Raw genomic sequence first — 20,638 nt, 5'->3', positions numbered from 1 at the left:
TATAAGTACTGTAAATTTAGGTCTATAGAAAGAGGAACTGTTGACACTAGCACAAAGCTAACAAATCAACTTGCGAAGATAAAATCACTCAATGGGGCTGACAATACTGTTACTGACGAGGCGTGACGCCGAACGCTGCCGATGTTTCTCGAAGGCTTCCGACTGCACTGCCAACCGCGCTGAGCCAAAAGTACGGGAAAATGTCTGATGCGTGCCCGATTGTAGCGGCTGCCGGATTATCGACTGCCGGATTATCGCGGGCTTATTGTATAGTGCAACAGAAATTCTCTGGAGACATAAATGGATATTCTGGGAAGAGCGACGACGTAGTTTTCGCGAAACCCTCCCAGGTAAATCCAGATGTCTTTGAACAAGACTGTGCTATCTGCGTCGTACGTCTCGCCAAACGATCACGAGAACGAGGTGGGAGACATTATGCAACGTCTCTCCTGCGCCAACCTCTTCATCTGAGAGTACTCCTGGTAACCTACGTCCTCGATTATTAGCCTGATATATTCCAATCTGTCTTCCTCTGCAGTTTTAACCCTCTACAGCTGCCTCTAGCATCATGGAAGTTATTCTCTGATGTCTTAACAGTTGTCCTACCATCCTCTCCATTCTTGTTGTCAGTGTTTCCAAAATATTCCTTTCCTCGCCGATTCTGCGCGTTAACCTCCTCCTCCTTATTATTATTATTATTATTATTTATTTTATAGCCTTCATTGGACCACTGTAGTCAAAAATACGAAGTTCTAAACAAGTTGTTACACATGGATACAATTTGGTTCGACAATAACTTAATATATTTAGGTAATATAATTATTAGAGGCTATTCTTATATGAAAGGTGTTTTGCTCTTCTGTCTGCCCAATATTTCTTCATTCTTTCAGATATTTTCTTTCTTTCTACATCTGAGACAACTCTTCCTGTACTCCTTTTATTGATTTTCATTTGTAGTCTGGTTTGCGGGTCTTGCAGTATTCTGGTTTTCTCTGTCTTGGTTTTTAGGTCATCTACTGTAATTTGAAGTTCTTTTATATCTTCCTTAATTTCTGTGATCCATTTAATGTCGCTCTTGCTATTCCACAATTTTTGTATTATTTTTTTACTAATTCTGTTTTCTGGAGTTCTCATCAGATGTCCAAAGAATGAGATGCGTTTCTTCCTGATTGTGCTCATGACTGGTTCTATTTTCGTATATACTGTTTCATTTGATGCTATTCTCCAATGTCCATTTATTTTATACTGTTTATTTATACATGTCCTAATTATTCTTCTTTCTATTTGTAGTATTCTGTCAATTTCTGCTGTATTAGTTGTTTTGAAGATAGTTTCAGCTGCATACGTTATTTCTGGTTGTGTAACTGTTTTATAGTGTTTTAATTTTGCATCTATAAATGGGCTTTTTTTGTTGTATGTAGTTTTGGTAATGTAATTTGCATAGTTCCGTTTTTTTATTCTATTTTGCCATGATGGCTTCTCACTTAGATTGTACGTTATTATTTCGCCTAAATATTTAAATTTATCAACAATTTTGATTTCCTGTTCTCCTATTATAATTTTTTTTGCAAGTGGTGGACCAGTTAGCATAATCTCCGTTTTCTCAAATGATATTCTAAGGCCTACTTTCTCTGCTATTTCTTGTAGTGATTTCACTTGTTGCCTGGCTTCTTGAACGGTGTTGACTAGGAGAGCAATATCATCAGCGAATCCCAAGCAGTTTAAGCTAATATCATCTTTTGCACTTCCAATTCTTATCCTCTTTGGATTGTCCTTGTACCATTCTCTCATTATGTATTCCAGTGCACAGTTGAAAAGTAATGGTGATAGGCAGTCACCTTGTCTTAAGCCTGTTTTTATGAGGAATGGTTCCGAAATTTCTCCTCTAAACTTCACTTTTGATTTGGTGTTGGTTAGAGTGAGTTGTATCATTTTAATTAGTTTTGGATGGAGTCCTAGATTTCTTAAAATTTTTAATACTGAAGGTCTGTGGAGACAGTCATATGCCTTCTTAAAATCTACAAATGTTATTGCCAGAGGTTTGTTCCGTTTCTTGTAGTATGCCATAATCAATTTTAAACTAATTATCTGCTCTGCACAGCTTCTCCATGGTCTGAAACCTCCCTGATATTCCCCTGTTCTAATTGCTCCTTGATTCTTTCATATAGGATCTTGGATTAAATTTTATATGTGCAATCTAGGAGAGAGATTCCCCTGTAGTTGTCTGGGTTGCTCTTATCTCCCTTTTTGTGTAGTGGGTGGATGATAGCTGTGGTCCAATGTTCGGGAAATTGTTCTGTTACCCAAATTTTTGTTAGAGCCATGTGTAAGGAGGTTCTGACTGTGTCACTTGCATATTTCCACATTTCAAGAAAAACCTGATCTTCTCCACATGCCTTATAATTTTTTTGTTCTTTAAGAATTTCTTCTACTTCTTGGAAAGTTGGAGGGTCTGGTTTGTTAGGTTTGGTTTTTATTGGGGTATTTATGTTGATTTGTAAGGGTTCTTTGGGTTCCTCGCAATTCAGATTAACCTCCTTATATTTACCTTATCAGTTCACTTACTTTTCGACGTTCGTCTCTAGCACCACATTCCAAATGTTTCGATTTTCTTCTTGTCTGGTTACCCCAAAGTCCGTGTTTCATTACCACAGAATGCTGTGCTGCAAACCTACATTCTCAGAAATTTCTTCCTCAAATTAGGGGGTATGTTTGATACGAGTAGAACTCTCTTTGCCAGGAATATCCTTTTGCCAGAGGTAGTCAGCTTTTGATGTCGTACTTGCTCCGTCCATTATTTGTTATTATTCTGCCTAGGTAGCAGAATTCCTTAGCTTCACCTACTTCGTGACCATGAATCCTAATATTAAGTTCTTCGCTGTTGTCATTTCTGCTACATCTCATTACTTTCGCCTTTCTTGGATTTAGACTCCATCCATATTCTGTACTCATTAGACTTCTCATTCCACTCAACAGGTCCTGTAATTTTTCTTTACTTCCTCTGAGGATAGCAACGTCATCACATAATCTAGTCACTGATATCCTTTTACTTTGAATTTTAATTCTATCCTTAAACTTTTCAGAACGAACAATAGGGGCGATAGACTACATCCCTGTCTTACACCCTTCTTAATCCGAGCACTTCGTTGTTGGTCTTCCACTCTTATTGTTCCCTCTTGTCTCTTGAACATATTGTATATTACCCATCTTTCACTGTAGCATATCTCTATTTTCCTCAGAATTTGGAACATCTTGCTGCATTTGATATTGTCGAATGCTTTTTCCAGGTTGACAAATCCTATCACCATACCTGGATTTTTCTTTAGTCGGGGTTCAGCTATCACGTCAGAATTGCGTCTCTGGTGCCTTTACCTTTCCTAAGGCCAAACCGATTACCATCTAGCACATCTTCCATTTTCTTTTTCATTCTTTCGTATGTTATTATTACCAGTAACTTGGATGCATGAGCTATTACGCTGATTGTGCGATGATTCTCGCACTTGTTGCCTCTTACAGTCTTCGGAATTGTATGGATGATGTTTCTCCAAATGTCAGATGGTATATTGCCAGACCCATACATTCTGTACACCAAAGTGAATAGTCGTTTTGTTGCCACTTCCATCAATGATTTCAGAAATTCTGATGGAGTGTTACCTACCCCTTTTGCCTTATTTGATCTTAAGTCTTCCGAAGCTCTTTTGAATTCTGATTCTAATATGGCTTCTAAATCTAATAGTATTTCCTCTTTTATCACGCCATCAGACAAGTATTCGCCCCTCATAGAGGCCTTCAATGTACTCTTTCCATTTATCCGGTTTCTCCTCTGTATTAAACAATGGAATTCCCATTGCACTCTTACCTTGGTTTTAATTTCACCGAAAGTTGATTGGACCTTCCCATATGCTGAGGCAGTGCTTCCGAAAATCATTTCTTTTTCGATTTCATCGCATTTTTCCTGAAGCCATTTCGGCTTAGCTTCCCTGCACTTCCTGTTTATTTCATTCGTAAATGACTTTGTGTATTGCAGAATTTCCCAGGAAATTTTTCTGATTTCTTCTTTCATCGATTAACTGAATTATTTCTTCTGTTACCCATGGCTTTTTCAGTAGTTACTTTCTTTGTACTCATGTTTTTATTTCCTTGTGTGGTTGCCCTTTTTGGAGATGTCGATTCCATTTCAACTGACCTGCCTACTGAGCTATTCCTTATCGCAGTATCTATAGCCTCAGAGAACTTTAAGTGTGTCTCTTCATTCGTTAGTACTTCCACATCCCTCTACTTTTCGCACCGATTCTTCCTGACTAGTCCCTTAAACCGCAGTCTCCTCTTCGTCACACACCAAAGTGTGATCTGATTTCGTGACCATGATGTAATGTCACTGAAATCTTCCTGCATCTCCCGGCCTTCTCCAAGTGTAGTTCCTTCTTCTCTCGCGATTCTTGAACAAATTATTCGCTATTACTAGCTGAAATTTGTTGCAGAACTTAATTAGTTTTTCTTTTCTATCAGTCCTGTCAGCAAGCCGATGTTCTCCTGTAGCCCTTTCTTCACTTGTTTCCCCATTCGTCACATGGGCAGAAATTTTTCCCTCACTCACCACCAGAATTTAAAAGGAAAGATAATATTGGTCGATGTACCCTCCGCCATCCACTATGTAGGGGCGTTTTTTACGGATATTTATGTAGATTTTCCATTTCCATTGGTTTAGTACTGTGTGTTAATTCATTTCTTTACAATAGCACAAAATGTTTGTAACAACAAGAAAATTTGGTACAGGTTGAATGTAGGCCTGTAATGCAGAATATGTACAAGAACTAAGTAGGATCAATAAGAATGGAAGATGAGGAGACAAGTTCTCAGATTAAAAGTGAAGTAATGCTGCGATGCAGTCTTTCTTCTCTGCTTTTCAACTTGTACGTATACCATACAAGGAATTATGGAAGTAAATCAAAGTTTCACAACTGAGATCAAAATTCGGGATAAAACTCCTCAGTGGTATGATTCGCTCCGACACTGGTATTCTCCGTAAGAGTGAAGAAGAGTTACAGGACCTGTTGAATGAAATGTACAGTCTAATGAGAACACTACAAGAACTGAGAGCAAACAAAAGAAAGACGAGAATATTGTGCAGTTGCAAAAAGGAGATTTGCGACAAATTTAGCATTTAAATTGGGGTCAACGCAAAACTGTAGAGTTATGCTGCGTTCTAAGCCAAATAACGCTCGAACTGCGTAGTGAGGACGATATAAAAATCCGGGAGGCAATGGCAAAGACAATTCTTCGCCGAAAGGAGTCTGTTAATATGAACCATAGATATTAATTTGCAAAGGTATTTGTGAGATGTACGTCTGGAACGTAACGTTGTATGGAAGATAATCATGGACTCTAGTAACAACGGAGAAGAAGGGTATTGAAACGTTTGAAATATGGTGTTAGAGAAGGAATAGGTGTGCTAATTAGAAATTACGGTGTTCTCCACAGGACCGATGAGAAAAGGAGTATGTGGGAAACACTGGCAGGAAGAAGAGACAAGAGGACAGGACATATGTTAAACTGTCAAGAAATAAATAAATGTAGGCACTCCGTCTTCAGGCCACGAGCGGCCTACCGGGACCATCCGACAGCCGTGTCATCCTCAGAGGAGGATGCGGATAGGAGGGGCGTGGGGTCAGCACACCGCTCTCCTGGTCGTTATGATGGTATTCTTGACCGAAGCCGCTACTATTCGGTCGAGTAGCTCCTCAATTGGCATCACGAGGCTGAATGCACATCAAGAAATAAATAGAAAATTTAATAGCTAACATCCGTCTACTGTCTTTCCAGTAGCGTTTTTACTTTTACTGTGCCGGTGTACAGCTACATTTGATATAACATTATAAATACCATAACGGAGTTACCTGAGTGTGACGTCAAATACACTCAGTGTCAGTCAACAAAACTCACAGATACCCCTTCCTGCCGTATTCCACAGAAGGCACTTCCGTTAAAATTGAAGCTTTTATGGCGAAGGTGCGACTTTGAAATGTACGTTGACATAGGAAAAACGCTGTTGGAAGCCAGCAGACAGATTTTTTTTTAATTAGTGAGATTTCCATTTATTTCACTGTGTCGTAATTGCCACGAATATTCACTATGGTTGTTATGACACTAAGTAATAGCTACCATTGTACTTGAGGGGTAAATAGAAGGAAAAATCGTTATGGAAAGACAGAGAGTCGAATACGTCCAATAAATGAGGTCATTAGTTGTACATGTTACTCTGAAACCAATACGTTTAAATAAAGAAGGTGTAAGCATTGTAAGATATTCCCTGATGCCTTAACACGATACCTATAATCCTGTCCCTTCTTATTGTCAGTGCTTTACATGTTTCTTTCTTCGCTGATTCTGCGAAGAATCTCCTTATTTCGTATCTTATCAGTCTATGAGCCCACTGTAACACCACATCTCCAAAGGTTCGATTCTTCTCCGGTTCCCACACAGTCCATATCCCACTATCGTACAATGATGTGAGCCAAACGTATACGTTCTCAGAAATTACTTTCTCAAAATAAGGCCTATGTTTGATACCAGCATACGTCTTTTGGCCACGAATGCCGTCTTTGCCTGTCTGTGCTTGTCTGCTTTTCGTGTACTTCTTGTGATTTTACTTCCGACGCAGCATAATTCCTTAACTTCGTATATTCTGTGGTCACGAATTTTGGTGTTAAGTTTATCGCTGATCTCATTTCTGCTACTCCTCGAAATCTCGTTGCGGGTTTAAATAAACCATTACCGAAGCAGAAAATTATTGTTACTGGTATATTTTGTAATCGGTCATAGCACTTTAAAAACAGTACACTGTGGACAAAGCGTTTTAAAAGTAGTGAAGTAATTAATTTAAAATTAGTAGCGTTGCCAGCGCAAGAAAGAGACAGGACTCTACCGTTTCTACTATGAGACTGTATCCCGTGCACGAAAGACCGAGCACAATGCCTAATGCTGCTGCACTTTCACTGCCTTATGTGGAAGCTTTCGGAAAGGTAAGGGAACAGGGGAGTTGGAGAACAACGGGTTCATGCTGCTATATTGGATTTCCTGACGCTGCTAGGCGGGCACGACGTCGATGCAGACTTGGCAAAATAACCTCCTCCGCTCGTGGAGGGAGCGTTCCCGGACAAGAAATTGCCCGCGATGCGAACATCCCCTCAGAAGAGCCAATAGGCGCCGGTAGCGGGGCAGGCAAACAGGGTGCGGTGCTATACGCGGATCGCGAGGGTGGATGCCGAAGAGACAGGTGCAAAAAAATACGCGGGGGAGTAGCGGAGCTTTGCCGGCGACGAGTGGAGGGAAGCGGCGGGAACGTGCTGATTCCCCCACTGTGGAAGAAAGCGGCAGAGCGCTTTGAGGAGTCGCTGCTAGGGTAGCGGCCCCCGCCTTTAGGGCTCCCCAGGCTCTGCTCGCGTTCTAACAGCTCTGAAACAAGACCGACAACATTCAGAAAGCTTTTCTTCCAGTACTGATCTACTGGAAATGCTTTTGGTCTTTAGAAATGCGTACCATATTGAGGAGATCCTCTAGGCAATGTCAAAGGAGCAAAAATTTATAATACGTTTTTACGTGGTATTTTCATTTTTAACTATCACCTCGAAAAAATAAAGTTACTCAATTAATTTTTTGTTTGTTTGTACGCGCATGAAAATAGTGATGGCGAACAATGAAATACCGCGTCACAGTACCGTAACTTGCCAACGGAGCAACCTCTCATGACGTGTTACCGAGTTGTAGACTGCGTATTTCTGTTTGCACTATTACTACAGACATAGACATGCAATCAGAATGATGGAGCATTGTCCTCCTTTCCTTTCAGGAAATCGGTCCAGGACTTTACCTTACTTATATCTGCACTAGTTTCTGCCCATTCGGTTTGAATATGGGAGGATGGGCACTACCGAGAAATACGATGAAAATGCCATTAACTTTAGTAGTTTACGTCATTATGATATAACCGATGAGTTTAAATTCTTTGCTAACAAATATGAATCTGTAATAATCAATAAAGTTGTCACATATGTATATAGGATTAATGTTAGAGTTGAGCGCCTCACATTGGATGACAGAGCTAATAAAAAAATATTTGAGGATCAAGGTGCTTTAGAAAAGGTACGACTTGCTTGCAGTAATAAACTGGGTCCTTTTAGTCTTAGACCTGAACGATCGTCTGGAGTTCCATGGCGTAAATATAGTAGGAGAAATCGTTTCAAGTTCGTAACCTATTCAAAACCAGAAACTAGTGCAGATATAAGTAAGGTCAAGTCCTGGACCGATTTGGAAACACAATGTAAAGCAAAAAATAAATTGTTTCAAGGTATTAATCCGTTTTATATTGGACTTGAAATTGCTGGAGATGAACCTGCCAAAAATGATGCGTTCAAAGTGAGGTGAAATATGTTACATTTGTTGTACGGAATAGAGTGTACATGACATTTTGTAAAAGAAAGGGTACGGTAACATTCTAAATAAAGTTTATTGTTTACAGCTAATGTCTGCGTTGGAATTTTTTTATGGCAACTGGGACCATATAAGAAATTACCCGGACGACCTACGCCTCGCCTTCCTTGTTCCTACCAGTCAACAACGCATCGATGAACTAGCAATTACATTTTATGGAAACAAAATTAATTATTCTGATGCTGTTATTGTTTTAGAGGAATTGTGGTACTACAAACCAAATTTGCAACAACTGATTGCCCAATTTAGATAAGCGTATAGGGAATTTGTGTTTATGCCTAACGGCATTAGGTGCGCTCATAGGTATTACGATTTTAGACAAGGTCGTTACAGGCCTTTATGGTACAACTATTAGAACCACAGTAAATAAAAACCTCAAAGTCCTGCTCAGACACACAGCCGTAGACCATCCTAGAATCTAGATTTCGGCTAGCAACTAGCCATTATCAATGGTGATATAGTAGTCTTGAATGAACTGTGACAGGAACCCGAACAACAGGGGCCTGACGTAATAGGACATGTGTTAAAGCTCTGAAATACCGCACTGATAATGGCTGCCTACTAGCCGAAATCAAAATTTGCTTTAATAATGACTGACAGGAAAGGATGACTGAACGCTGCGCTCCATCATTTTGAAACTCATATCATGGTCGTTGAGTGCATTCCACACTCCTAATTGAAGGTAACTTCATGCACATGCATTATGTAAAACAATAACTAGGTATTCAATTTAATGCTACTGCTGTAATAATAATTCAGCCAGCACATCTGCTTTTTTATATTTTATTTACTGCTACGAGTTTCAAGCTATGGATCATTTTCAAGGGGTGTCTAGACACAATAAAGCTATTACCAGCATGAACGACAACTGTACCGAAAGAAAGGTCTTCTTGTTGTTGTTGTTCTGGTCTTCAGTCCACAGACTGGTTTCATGCAACTCTCCATGCTACTATATCCTGTGCAAGACTCTTCATCTCCGAACAACCACTGCAACCTACATTCCTCTGAATCTACTTAATGTATTCATCTCTTGGTCTCCCTCTACGGTTTTTACCCTCCGCGCTTCCCTCCAATACTTGATGCCTCAGAACGTGTCCTACCAACTGATTCCTTCTTCTAGTCAAGCTGTACCACCAATTCATCTTCTCCCCAATTCTGTTCAGTACCTCCTTATTAGTTACGTAGTGTACCCATCTAATCTTCAGCATTCTACTGTAGTACCACATTTCGAAAGTTTCAATTCTCTGCTTGTCTACACTGTTTATCGTCCACGTTACACTTCCGTACATGGCTACACTCCATAAAAATCCTTTCAGAAGAGACTTCGTGACACTTAAACTATACTCGATGTTAACATATTTCCCTTCTTCAGAAATGCTTTCCTTTCCGTAGCCAGTCTTCAGTTTATATACTTTCTACTTTGATCATCATAAGTTATTTTGCTCCACAAGTAGCAGAACTCATCTTCTACTTTGGGTGTCTCATTTTCTTATTTAATTCCCTCAGCGTTACCTGATTTAATTCGACTACACCCCCCCGACCCTCGTTTTGTTCATGTTGATCCTCATATTATATCCTCCTTTCAAGACACTGTCCGTTCCGTTCAGCTGCTCTTCGATGTCCTTCGGTGTCTCTGACAGAATTACAATATCGTCGGCAAACCTCGAAGTTTTTGTTTGTTCTCCATGGATTTTAATTCCTACTCCTAATTTTTCTTTTGATTCCTGAATTGTCTGCTCAACATATAGATTGAATAACATCGGGCTAGGCTACAACTCTGTCTCACTCCCTTCCAAACCACTGCTTCCCTTTCATGCCCCTCGAATCATAACAGCCATCTGGTTTCTGCACAAATTGTAAAAAGCCTTTCGCTCCCTGTGTTTGACCCCCGCCACCTTCAGAATTTGAAAGAGAGTATTCCAGTCAACAATTTCAAAAGCTTTCTCTAAGTCTAAAAATGCCATAAACGTAGGTTTACCTTTCCTTAACCTATCTTCTAAGATAAGTCGTAGGGTCAGTAGGTGCTGCAGTCAGGTCCTATCACACGGTAAGTGGAAACCACAGTGAAAATGAAAATGTTTTATTTGCAACAGTTTGCTGCACCTTCCACATACGTATCTACATAGTTGCTGCTATGATTTAGACTTTTGTCATAGCGTTGTACCAAATTTCCAATAACCTCGTCATAGAAGGCAGCCGCCTGTGCTTTCCGCCACTTCTCTGCGCTGGTCTGCAGTTCCTTGTATAGGCTTAAATGTTGTCTTTATAGCCAGCGGTTGATGTGAGCAGAGATGAAACTCAGGGGCAGCCAATTACGGGCTGTATTGTGGGTGATCAGACACTTCCCATCGAAAACGATGCAGCAGCGTCCCCATTGCTCCTTCAGTGTGGCAGACAACTGTCATGAAGAAAATATGGCTCCGAGCACTATGGGACTTAACATCTGAGGTCATCAGTCCCCTAGAACTTAGAACTACTTAAACCTAACTAACCTAAGGACATCACACACGTCCATGCCCGAGGCAGGATTCGAACCAGCAACCGTAGCGGTAGCGCGGTTGCAGACTGAAGCGCCTAGAACCGCTCTCCCACACCGGCCGGCAAAAAGAAAATACGTGACAGGTACGTTATGTGGAGTTCCATGAAATCATGCGAAACCTCTCAGCGGGCACCAATACTTGGAGGGAGACACTATTTTATAGGTGCCTTTATGTGTACAGTGCGTGCTAAGAACTGAAAACAGTGACGTCACGCGATCGGCAGGCATACTAGAGCACGCGATCGACAAGCATACTAGAGACACTGCCCAGCACATCTGTACAATGCTTCATCGGATTTTCACTGTCATTTCATGACCGATCGCACCTTACTCTCCGAATATACAAATTCAGTTTTATAACTAGTACATTCTTTTTGTTGAAAGTTTTCCAAAGGATAAACTAAAAGCAATAACAAATAAAAATGTGTATATACTATAAGTAATATGCATATACTTGTTGCTAACTTAGATAATGATAATGAATAAGATACATAATTGGTTGTGGATGTACTTTAAATTAAAATTAAAACTGTATTTAATGGAATAAATAAGAGATAGCAATTTGACTTGTATAAGATGCAACAGTTCTTCCCTTCATACATTCTGCGTGTATGATTGCATGTGTCACAAATGTTGCTTGACAATGGTAATACTTAATTTAATGTATTGATTAATTAGGTTATAACGTGTTTCCGAACTTGAAGTAACAGCGGAGATCGCGAGTTGATTTAAAATGTCATGGTCAGCTGCATCAGGTGCGAGGGCTCGGTAAAACTTCAAGCCAGTGACACCTGATGGAGCGAAAGAAGAACAAATGTCACATCTTCAGATAGTGTTACATGCTATGAAGTGGTATAACAACAGTTACATAGAGAATTACATTTTCATACTGATTTGATTTTGTGGTAGAACCCTCGCTTACTTTTGTTGTGTTTGTATGTTTACCTTGTCTTCATTTCCTGTGTGTGTTATAGCGTCTGATTTCGTGTCTGTTTGTGTCTGTGTCGTTTACTATGTACTGCTGATCTGCCCGATGTGGAGCCTGTCGTATTCTGGCGTATGGTCTCTCCTGTTTGCATGCCGCATAAAATGCTTGCAATACTTCGTCGGTGATGCTATTTATAGACTACTAGTCATCTCGTCTGCGTATTAACTGTCCTATTTCCTGGTTACCTGAACTCGGTCTTATGTGACCTAGAGCATCACAGATGAGCACTACGTGTTCAGGTATGCCATTCTCACCACAGGGACCAGTGTGAGGCTGCTTTAAGAGAAACCTGTGGAGACGCACAGCATAAGGGCCATGGAACGTGAGAAAGTGCACCATGCCCCGCATGTTGGATTTATGTACTTCAAATTCATCAGCTCTCGTATACCTTATCATTTGTGTACCATTCTGTCTGCCATATATCGATTCTCCACTTGCTTGATTTCCGTTTGTCGGTTATGTCTTGTCCCATTATTTCTCTTATTCTCTCACGTCTTCCCCTCTTCAGCCAGTAGGCGGCTGCTCTGTGGCGAATTGAAATGTCTATAGGGAAAACTCACAGCACCATGCACAGTGCTTCAATCGCGATCTTGTCGAAAGCCCTCGAGATTATGAGTACAACACGCTTTAGCGATTATTGAGTGAAACAGTAACGAAACGCCCTGCTCTTCTCTGGATCTTCTCTATTTCCTTCATCAATCTTGACTAGTACAGATCCCATGCTGACGAGAAATTATCGATCAAGTGAGGGCTTTGTAAGCTAGCTCCTTCCTGGGTGGGCTAAATTTCTTGAGGATTCTTCTAACGTATTTCAGTCCAGCATCTACCTATGGATGTTTCTGTCTATTTATTCGCAATACGTTACATTTGCGTTTGTTATCAATCGCCACTCCCTGGCCCAAGGGCCAATCCTCTGTAGATATTCCCGCACATACTCGTGGCTGTGTACGGCATCCAACGACGAGGGAGCGTTTCGGCCACACTCGCACAACTTCATGTACCCCTGTCGCAGGTGGAGCTGGCGCGCCAGCACGGCTACGCTGCCGAGGAGCACCGCGCGGTGACGGCGGACGGCCACGTGCTGGCGCTGCACCGCATCCTGCCGCGCCAGTCCGCTGGCGCCACTGCCGCCCCCGTCGTCCTGCTGCAGCACGGGGTGCTCGCCAGTTCGCTGGACTGGGTCATCACCGGACCGGACACCGGCCTGGGTGAGTTAACGCAGCCCCTTCCCTTCTTTACCTTCCTCCCAAACGGGTCGAAAAGGGCAACAGTTCACGCGGAATGTAATCCATTTTAAGTGTCTTAATACAATGAACAGCCAAAGAAACTTGTGCACCTGCCTAATATCGTGTAGGGCCCCCACGAGCACGCGGAGTTGCCGCAACACGACTTGGCATGGACTCGACTAATTTCTGAAGTAGTTCTACAGGGAACTGATACCATGAATCCTGCAAGGCTGTCCATAAATCTCTAAGAGTACGAGGAGGTGGAGATCTCTGTTGAATAGCACGCTGCAAGGCATCCTGTTGTTCTTGTGGTCTTCAATCCTGAGACTGGTTTGATGCAGCTCTCCATGCTACTCTACTCCGTGCAAGCTTTTTCATCTCCCAGTACTTACTGCAACCTACATCCTTCTGAATCTGCTTAGTGTATTCATCTCCTGGTCTCCATCTACGATTTTTACCCTCCACGCTGCCCTCCAATGCTAAATTTGTGATCCTCTGATGCCTCAGAACATATCCTACCAACCAGTCCCTTCTTCTTGCCAAGTTGTGCCACAAACTCCTCTTCTCCCCAATTCTATTCAATACCTCCTCATTAGTTATGTCATCTACCCATCTAATCTTCAGCATTCTTCTGTAGCACCACATTTCGAAAGCTTCTAATCTCTTCTTGTCTAGACTATTTATCGTCCATTTTTCACTTCCATACATGGCTGCACTCCATACAAATACTTTCAGAAACGACTTCCTGACGCTTAAATCTATACTCGATGTTAACAAATTTCTCTTCTTCAGAAACGCTTTCCTTGCCATTGCCAGTCTGCATTTTATATCCTCTCTACCTCGACCAGCATCAGTTATTTTACTCCCCAAATAGCAAAACTCCTTTATTACTTTAAGTGTCTCATTTCCTAATCTAATTCCCTCAGTATCACGTGACTTAATTCGACTACATTCCATTATCCCCGTTTTGCTTTTGTTGATGTTCATCTTATATCCTCCTTTCAAGACACTGTCCATTCCGTTCAACCTCTCTTCCAAGTCCTTTGCTGTCTCTACATAGTTATCGGCGAACCTTAAAGTTTTTATTTCTTCTGCATGGATTTTAATACCTACTCCGAATTTTTCTTTTGTTTCCTTTACTGCTTGCTCTATATACAGATTGAATAACATCGGGGAGAGACTACAACCCTGTCTCACTCACTTCCCAACCGCTGCTTCCCTTTCATGTCCCTCGACTCTTATAACTGCCATCTGGTTTCTGTACAAATTGTAAATAGCCTTTCGCTCCCTGTATTTTACCCCTGCCACCTTCAGAATTTGAAACAGTGTATTCTAGTCAACATTATCAAAAGCAATCTCTAAGTCTACAAATGCTAGAAACGTAGGTTTGCCTTTCCTTAATCTTTCTTCTAAGATAAGTCGTAGGGTCAATAGTGCCTCACCTTTTCCAATATCTCTACGGAATCCAAACTGATCTTCGCTGAGGTCGGCTTCTAGCAGTTTTTCCATTCGTCTGTAAAGAATTCGTGTTAGTATTTTGCAGCTGTGATTTATTAAACTGATAGTTCGGTAATTTTCACATCTGTCAACACCTGCTTTCTTTGGGATTGGAATTATTATATTCTTCTTGAAGTCTGAGGGTATTTCACCTGTCTCATATATCTTGCTCACCAGATGGTAGAGTTTTGTCAGGACTGGCTCTCCCAAGGCCGTCAGTAGTTCCAATGGAATGTTGTCTACTCCCGGGGCCTTGTTTCGACTCAGATCTTTCAGTGCTCCGTCAGACTCTTCAAGCAGTATCGTATCTCCCATTTTATCTTTATCTACATCCTCTACCATTTGCATAATATTGTCCTGAAGTACATGGCCCTTGTATAGACCCTCTATGTACTTCTTCCACCTTTCTGCTTTCCCTTTTTTGCTTAGAACTGGGTTTCCATCTGCGCTCTTGATATTCATACAAGTGGCTCTCTTTTCTCCAAAGGTCTCTTTAATTTTTCTGTAGGCAGTATCTATCTTACTCCTAGTGAGATAAGCCTCTACATCAAGGCATCCTAGATATGCTCAATAATGTTCATGTCTGAGGACTTTGGTGACCAGTGGCAGTGTTCATGGAGCCACTCTGTAGCAATTCTGAACGTGTGAGGTGTCGCATTGTCCTGCTGGAATTGCCCAAGTCCGTTGGAATGCATAATGGACATGAATGGAAACACGTATTCAGACAGGATGCTTACGTACGTGTCAGCTGTCAGAGTCGTATCTAGACATATCGGGGGTCACAGATCACTCCAACTGCGCACGCCTCACACCATTAGAGTCTCCACTAGCTTCAACAGTCCGCTGCTGACATGCAGAGTCGATGGATTTATGAGGTTGTCTTCATACCTGTACACGCCCATCTGCTCGATACAATTTGAAACGAGACTCGTCCGACAAGGCAACATGTTTCCAGTTATCAAGTGTCCAATGCCAGTGTTGACGGGCCCAGGCGAGACGTAAAGATATGTGTCGTGCAGTCATCAAGGGTGCTACACTGGGCCTTTGGCTCCAAAAGCCCGTGTCGTTGGTGTTTCCTTGAATGGTTCGTACGCTGACACTTGCTGATGGCCCAGCATTGAAATCTGCAGCAACTCGTGGAAGGGTTGCATTTCAGGCACGTTGAACGATTCTCTTAAGCCGTCGTTCTTGCACGATCTTTTTCTGGCCGCAGCGATGCCGGAGGTTGGATGTTTTACCGAATTCCTGATATTCACGGTGCACTCGCGTATCGTTCGCCCGGGAAAATCCCGACTTCATCGATACTTTGGAGATGCTGTGTCACATCGCTCGTGCGGCGACTACAACATCACGTTCAAACCACTTAAATCTTGATAACGTGGGATTGTAGCAGCAGTAACCGAGTTAACTGCGCCAGACACTTGTCTTATATAGGCGTTGCAGACCGCAGCGCCAAATTCTGCCTGTTTACACATCGCTGTATTTGAACACGCACGCCTATACCAGTTTCTTTGGCGCTTCAGCGTGTGATTTAATTAAAATGTGCAGTTGCGTGCGACCAGAGGCTAGGAATGGGAAAGGAACCAGGTTCTGCTGCCTCAGAGATAGGAATAGATAACAACTAAAGTCTTATGTCACTGTTGGCTGGCAGACATCAAAGAGAAGTTCAGCTGGCTAACTCTATATGATTTCTTACCATTCGCGCACATTTGCACCTTTCCTTCGCAAAATGTGAGAGTTGCAAGTTGAAGTGTATGTGATAAGTATAGTAGTTGAATGGAATGGGTGTGTGTGTGTGTGTAGTGTGGTATCTGTCTGTGCCGGATGATGATGTGAAGAGGGAGAGTGTCAAACCTGGTGCTGGCTCGCAGCCTACTCCTCTCGAATAGAACCAAAAGGCTTAACGTCCCCATCCAACGGACGGATCACCATCAACAGTCTCATGATACCTTCACTCCACGACACAATGCGGAGGGGTTTGGAATTTAATTAAGGACACAGGCGTAAAATCTGTTGATGGGGATATTTACGCCGCCATCCTTCCGCCCGTTTTCCGGCAAGGCGGAATGTAAACCAGCCAGCAGCGCGCGTAGTACAGAAGCGGTTACTTAGCCAAGTACAGCTCACGACCGACGTTGCATTTACGTCGGTGATCTAACGAGAAGTGGTGTATTCAACTAGATAAGACCGTTGGCTGGGCTACGAGTAAGTAAAATCTTATCTTTTTATCGTGGTTACTACATTATGTACCATAACTAATAGCGAAGAGTGACGCTAGTGAGAGTACACGATGGAAGTTAAAACTTTACATTACAAGTGGTTCCACAAAGTAGCTGTTGGCGAGATAACTTGGGATGTGTGTCTGCGAGTGTCGCCGAATTCAGTGTGAAATGTTGAACTAGAGATGGGAACTTGGGAACTAGAGATGGGCAAACTCGTTCATCCTTGGGAACTAGTTCACTGGTGATCGCTCTTTTTTGGGAACCGTTCATATTTACCCGTTCAACGTTCATTTGTGCTTGGTATATGGTTCTTATGAAAAATTGAGAATTAGTTGCATAGGTGACTGAAGAAGGGAGGCGCCAAGAGGGGGCACTTGCCTCCGCCCTGGAGTACAGAGTTTTTATTTATTACAGAATTCTCACACACTTGTAATTTTCGTGACTCTGGAAACCTCTCGCTTAGTCAACTGTAGCGTTATGTGGCTGATCGCAGTGAAATAATAGAAGGTGGTGCACGAGTACAGACTCCTCGCCAATTACGCAGGATTTGTTGACGACTACGAGCAGAATAAATAAACATGTAATAATTAGGCATTGAAGAAATAACAAATAAGCTAATGCAAACAACAACTTCGAAACAATACATGACGATTGGTAGGCGACAGTGAGCAGTCTAGTACTCGGGGACGATTTTTCGTGCGCCACCCTGTACCAGTGAAATAATGTTGTAGAAGTTAAATTCTCTTTACAAAATGTGACACCAGGCACTCGATTATGGAGCGCGGACTTCATTCGGTTGTGAGTCGGTCTGCCTTCCATAACAAGAAGCCGGCCGAAGTGGCCGTGCGGTTAAAGGCGCTGCAGTCTGGAACCGCAAGACCGCTACGGTCGCAGGTTCGAATCCTGCCTCGGGCATGGATGTTTGTGATGTCCTTAGGTTAGTTAGGTTTAACTAGTTCTAAGTTCTAGGGGACTAATGACCTCAGCAGTTGAGTCCCATAGTGCTCAGAGCCATTTGAACCATAACAAGAACATCCTCTTTTACCTTGGATCAAAAAAAGACGAAAAATTGCCACTCGTGTGTTCCGTGCCGACTTTCTTTGCATGGGTAATAACAAAAACATCTTGCCTTTCTACAAATATTTTTTCTGCTGTTTATCGAAATAGTGAAGTAAGCTGTAATGCTGATTTTTACGTGAAAAGGTGTATGTATTATATACCACGTAATTTTATGTAATTATAAAATACATTTTAATTACCGGTCGTGGACGCTGAATAGAATACCACGAAAAGAAGCAGTTCAGAGCTCAAAAAAGGATTGAAACAGATCTAGAGTGGGCGTGCGCAGCGAACGCAGCGAACAACTCGATACTGAACTAACTATGAGTAGTCGGCACTGGAACGGCGGCGAATGGCCACGTGAAGAAGGACGAATCCGGCCGAGCGAGACCGAGACCGAGACGGGAACGGGACCGAGGCTGGAACGCTGCCGGCCGACGTGCCGTTGCGGGAACGAGACCGAGCGTTTCGCGTTCCCGGGCACTGTAAGAAGAAAGCCGCGACCGAAGTGAACTATGAAAGACCGTTCCTTGGAATTCGTTCCTCGCTCGTTCCGTTCGTCTTGATGAACCGTTCCTTTGGACCCGTTGGTTCACGAAGGACCCATCTCTAGTGGGAATGTGGTTCACGCATGACGGGGATTCACAAATTTTTCTGCTGATTTGAGACTGCATCTAACGCTCCACTATCGTCCATGGCCTATAAATGCATAGAGTACCGCGTTCTGGCCCTAGAGGGACCAATCGGTCTAGCCGACCGCTTTGTCCTTCTTTGCCAGTGGCATCATAGGATGCGCCGTATGGTCAGCATACCGCTCTCCCGGGCGTTGCCGCGTTTCGTGACCTTGAAATAGCGAATACGCCTTCAAATAGCTCATAATTTGACCTCCTAACACTCCTCCCGCCAAGGAAAACTGCCTGGTAGTGCTGGGAATCGAACCCGTGCCCCCACTTGGCAGTCAGACGTTCTGTCCACGCGGGTACGGAGGCGTACTACAGTCTCTATACCTCGTACTTAAAGATGAGCTGACGTCAATCTACAGAATTTCTCTGTGTGAGGCGATGCTGAGATCGCTGGATAACTAAGTTTGAAACAATTCGTAACCCATTACAGATACGAGTTCAGTAGTACTGTATACAAATGAGGCGATACGTGGACTATCATCTGCAAAAGGTAATTGCGTGCAATAAATTGTAACATACGCTGAGGTGACAAAGTCACAGAACATCTCCTAATATCGTGTCGGATCTCCTTTTGCCCAGTGTTGTGCAGCAGTTCGACGTGGCATGGACTCAACAAATCGTTAAAAGTCCCCTGCAGGAATACTGAGCCATGCTACTCCTATAGCTCCAATTGAGAAAGCTTCAACATAGGAATCACGCATCCAACCGGTTGCAAATAGCTGTTATTTGCAACCGGCTGGCTGTGTGATTCCTATGTTGCAACTAATATACGGTTGCTTACAAACAGCCATGTTTAAAACTGGAAAATGGAGAAAGTGTTGCTGGTGCAGGAACCTGTGCACGAACTGACTGTGCCATAAATGTTCGTGGGCTTGATGTTGGGCGATCTGGGTGGCCAAACCAATCTCTCGAACTGTCCACAATGTTCTTCATAGCAATGGCGAACAATTGTGGCGCAGTGACATGGCGTGGTGTTATCCATAAAAATTGCATCGCTGTTTGGGTGCGTGATATCCATTCATGGCTGCAGATCGTCTCCAGAGAACCCAATCCATTCCATGCAAACATAGCCCACACCATTATGGAGCCATTACAAGGTTGCACAGTGCCTTGTTGACAATCCGGGTCCTCGCCTCGTGGGGTCTGCGCCACACTCGAACCGTACCATTAGCTCACACCAGTTGAAATCAGAACTGTCTAGAACACGGTTTTACAGCCATCTAGGGTCCTATCGATATGGTCACGAACCCACGGAAGGCGCTGCAGGCGATGTCGTGCTGTTAGCAAAGGCACTTGGCGTCGGGCGTCTGCTGGCATATACCATTAACGCCAAAATTTGCCCCACACTGACTTCTGCGGTTATTTCACGCAATGTTGCTTGTCTGTTACCACTGACAATCATATACAAAGGCCGCTGCTCTCGGTCGTTAAGTGAAGATAGTCTGCCACTGCGTTGTCCTTGCGTAATCCCAGAAATTTGGTATTTTCGGCACACTCTTGACACTGTGGATCTCGGAATAGTGAATACCTTAACTATTTCCGAAGTGGAATGTTCCATCTGTCTAGCTCCAACTACCATTCCACTTCCAAAGTCTGTTAATTCCCGTCGAGCGTCCTTTATCACGTCCGAAACATTTTTACGTGAATCTCCTGACTACAAACCACTTGAGTACAAATCACCGCTCCACCAATGCGCTGTCCTTCTATAACTTGTAGAGGCGATACTACCGCCATCTGGATATGTGAATATCCTTATTCCATGACTTTTGTCACCTCAGTGCATAAAGCGCGCAAGTTCTTGTGTGTTTTAATTGCCTGATATTGTCAGTGTTGGCCGGCCGCGGTGGCCGAGTGGTTCTAGGCGCTACAGTCTGGAACCGCGCGACCGCTACGGTCGCAGGTTCGAATCTTGCCTCGGGCATGGATGTGTGTGA

The 20,638-nt window shown here is 42.8% G+C and overlaps 1 protein-coding gene across 1 annotated transcript in view; it reads left to right on the top strand.

Moving 5' to 3' along the window:
• Positions 1-6,971: 6,971 nt before the first annotated feature.
• LOC126195501 (lipase 3-like) overlaps positions 6,972-20,638 on the top strand; it is a 174,794-nt gene continuing 161,127 nt past the window's right edge. The window contains exons 1-2 of the mRNA XM_049934129.1: positions 6,972-7,022; positions 13,030-13,225. Of these exons, the coding sequence (XP_049790086.1) occupies positions 6,972-7,022; positions 13,030-13,225 (247 nt within the window). The remainder of the gene's footprint in view (positions 7,023-13,029; positions 13,226-20,638) is intronic.

The sequence above is a fragment of the Schistocerca nitens genome, chromosome 7, assembly GCF_023898315.1.
Source record: "Schistocerca nitens isolate TAMUIC-IGC-003100 chromosome 7, iqSchNite1.1, whole genome shotgun sequence".
Classification (NCBI taxonomy): domain Eukaryota; kingdom Metazoa; phylum Arthropoda; class Insecta; order Orthoptera; family Acrididae; genus Schistocerca; species Schistocerca nitens.
Note: the sequence above shows the minus strand (reverse complement) of the source record. Positions and strands in the feature narration are given on the sequence as shown.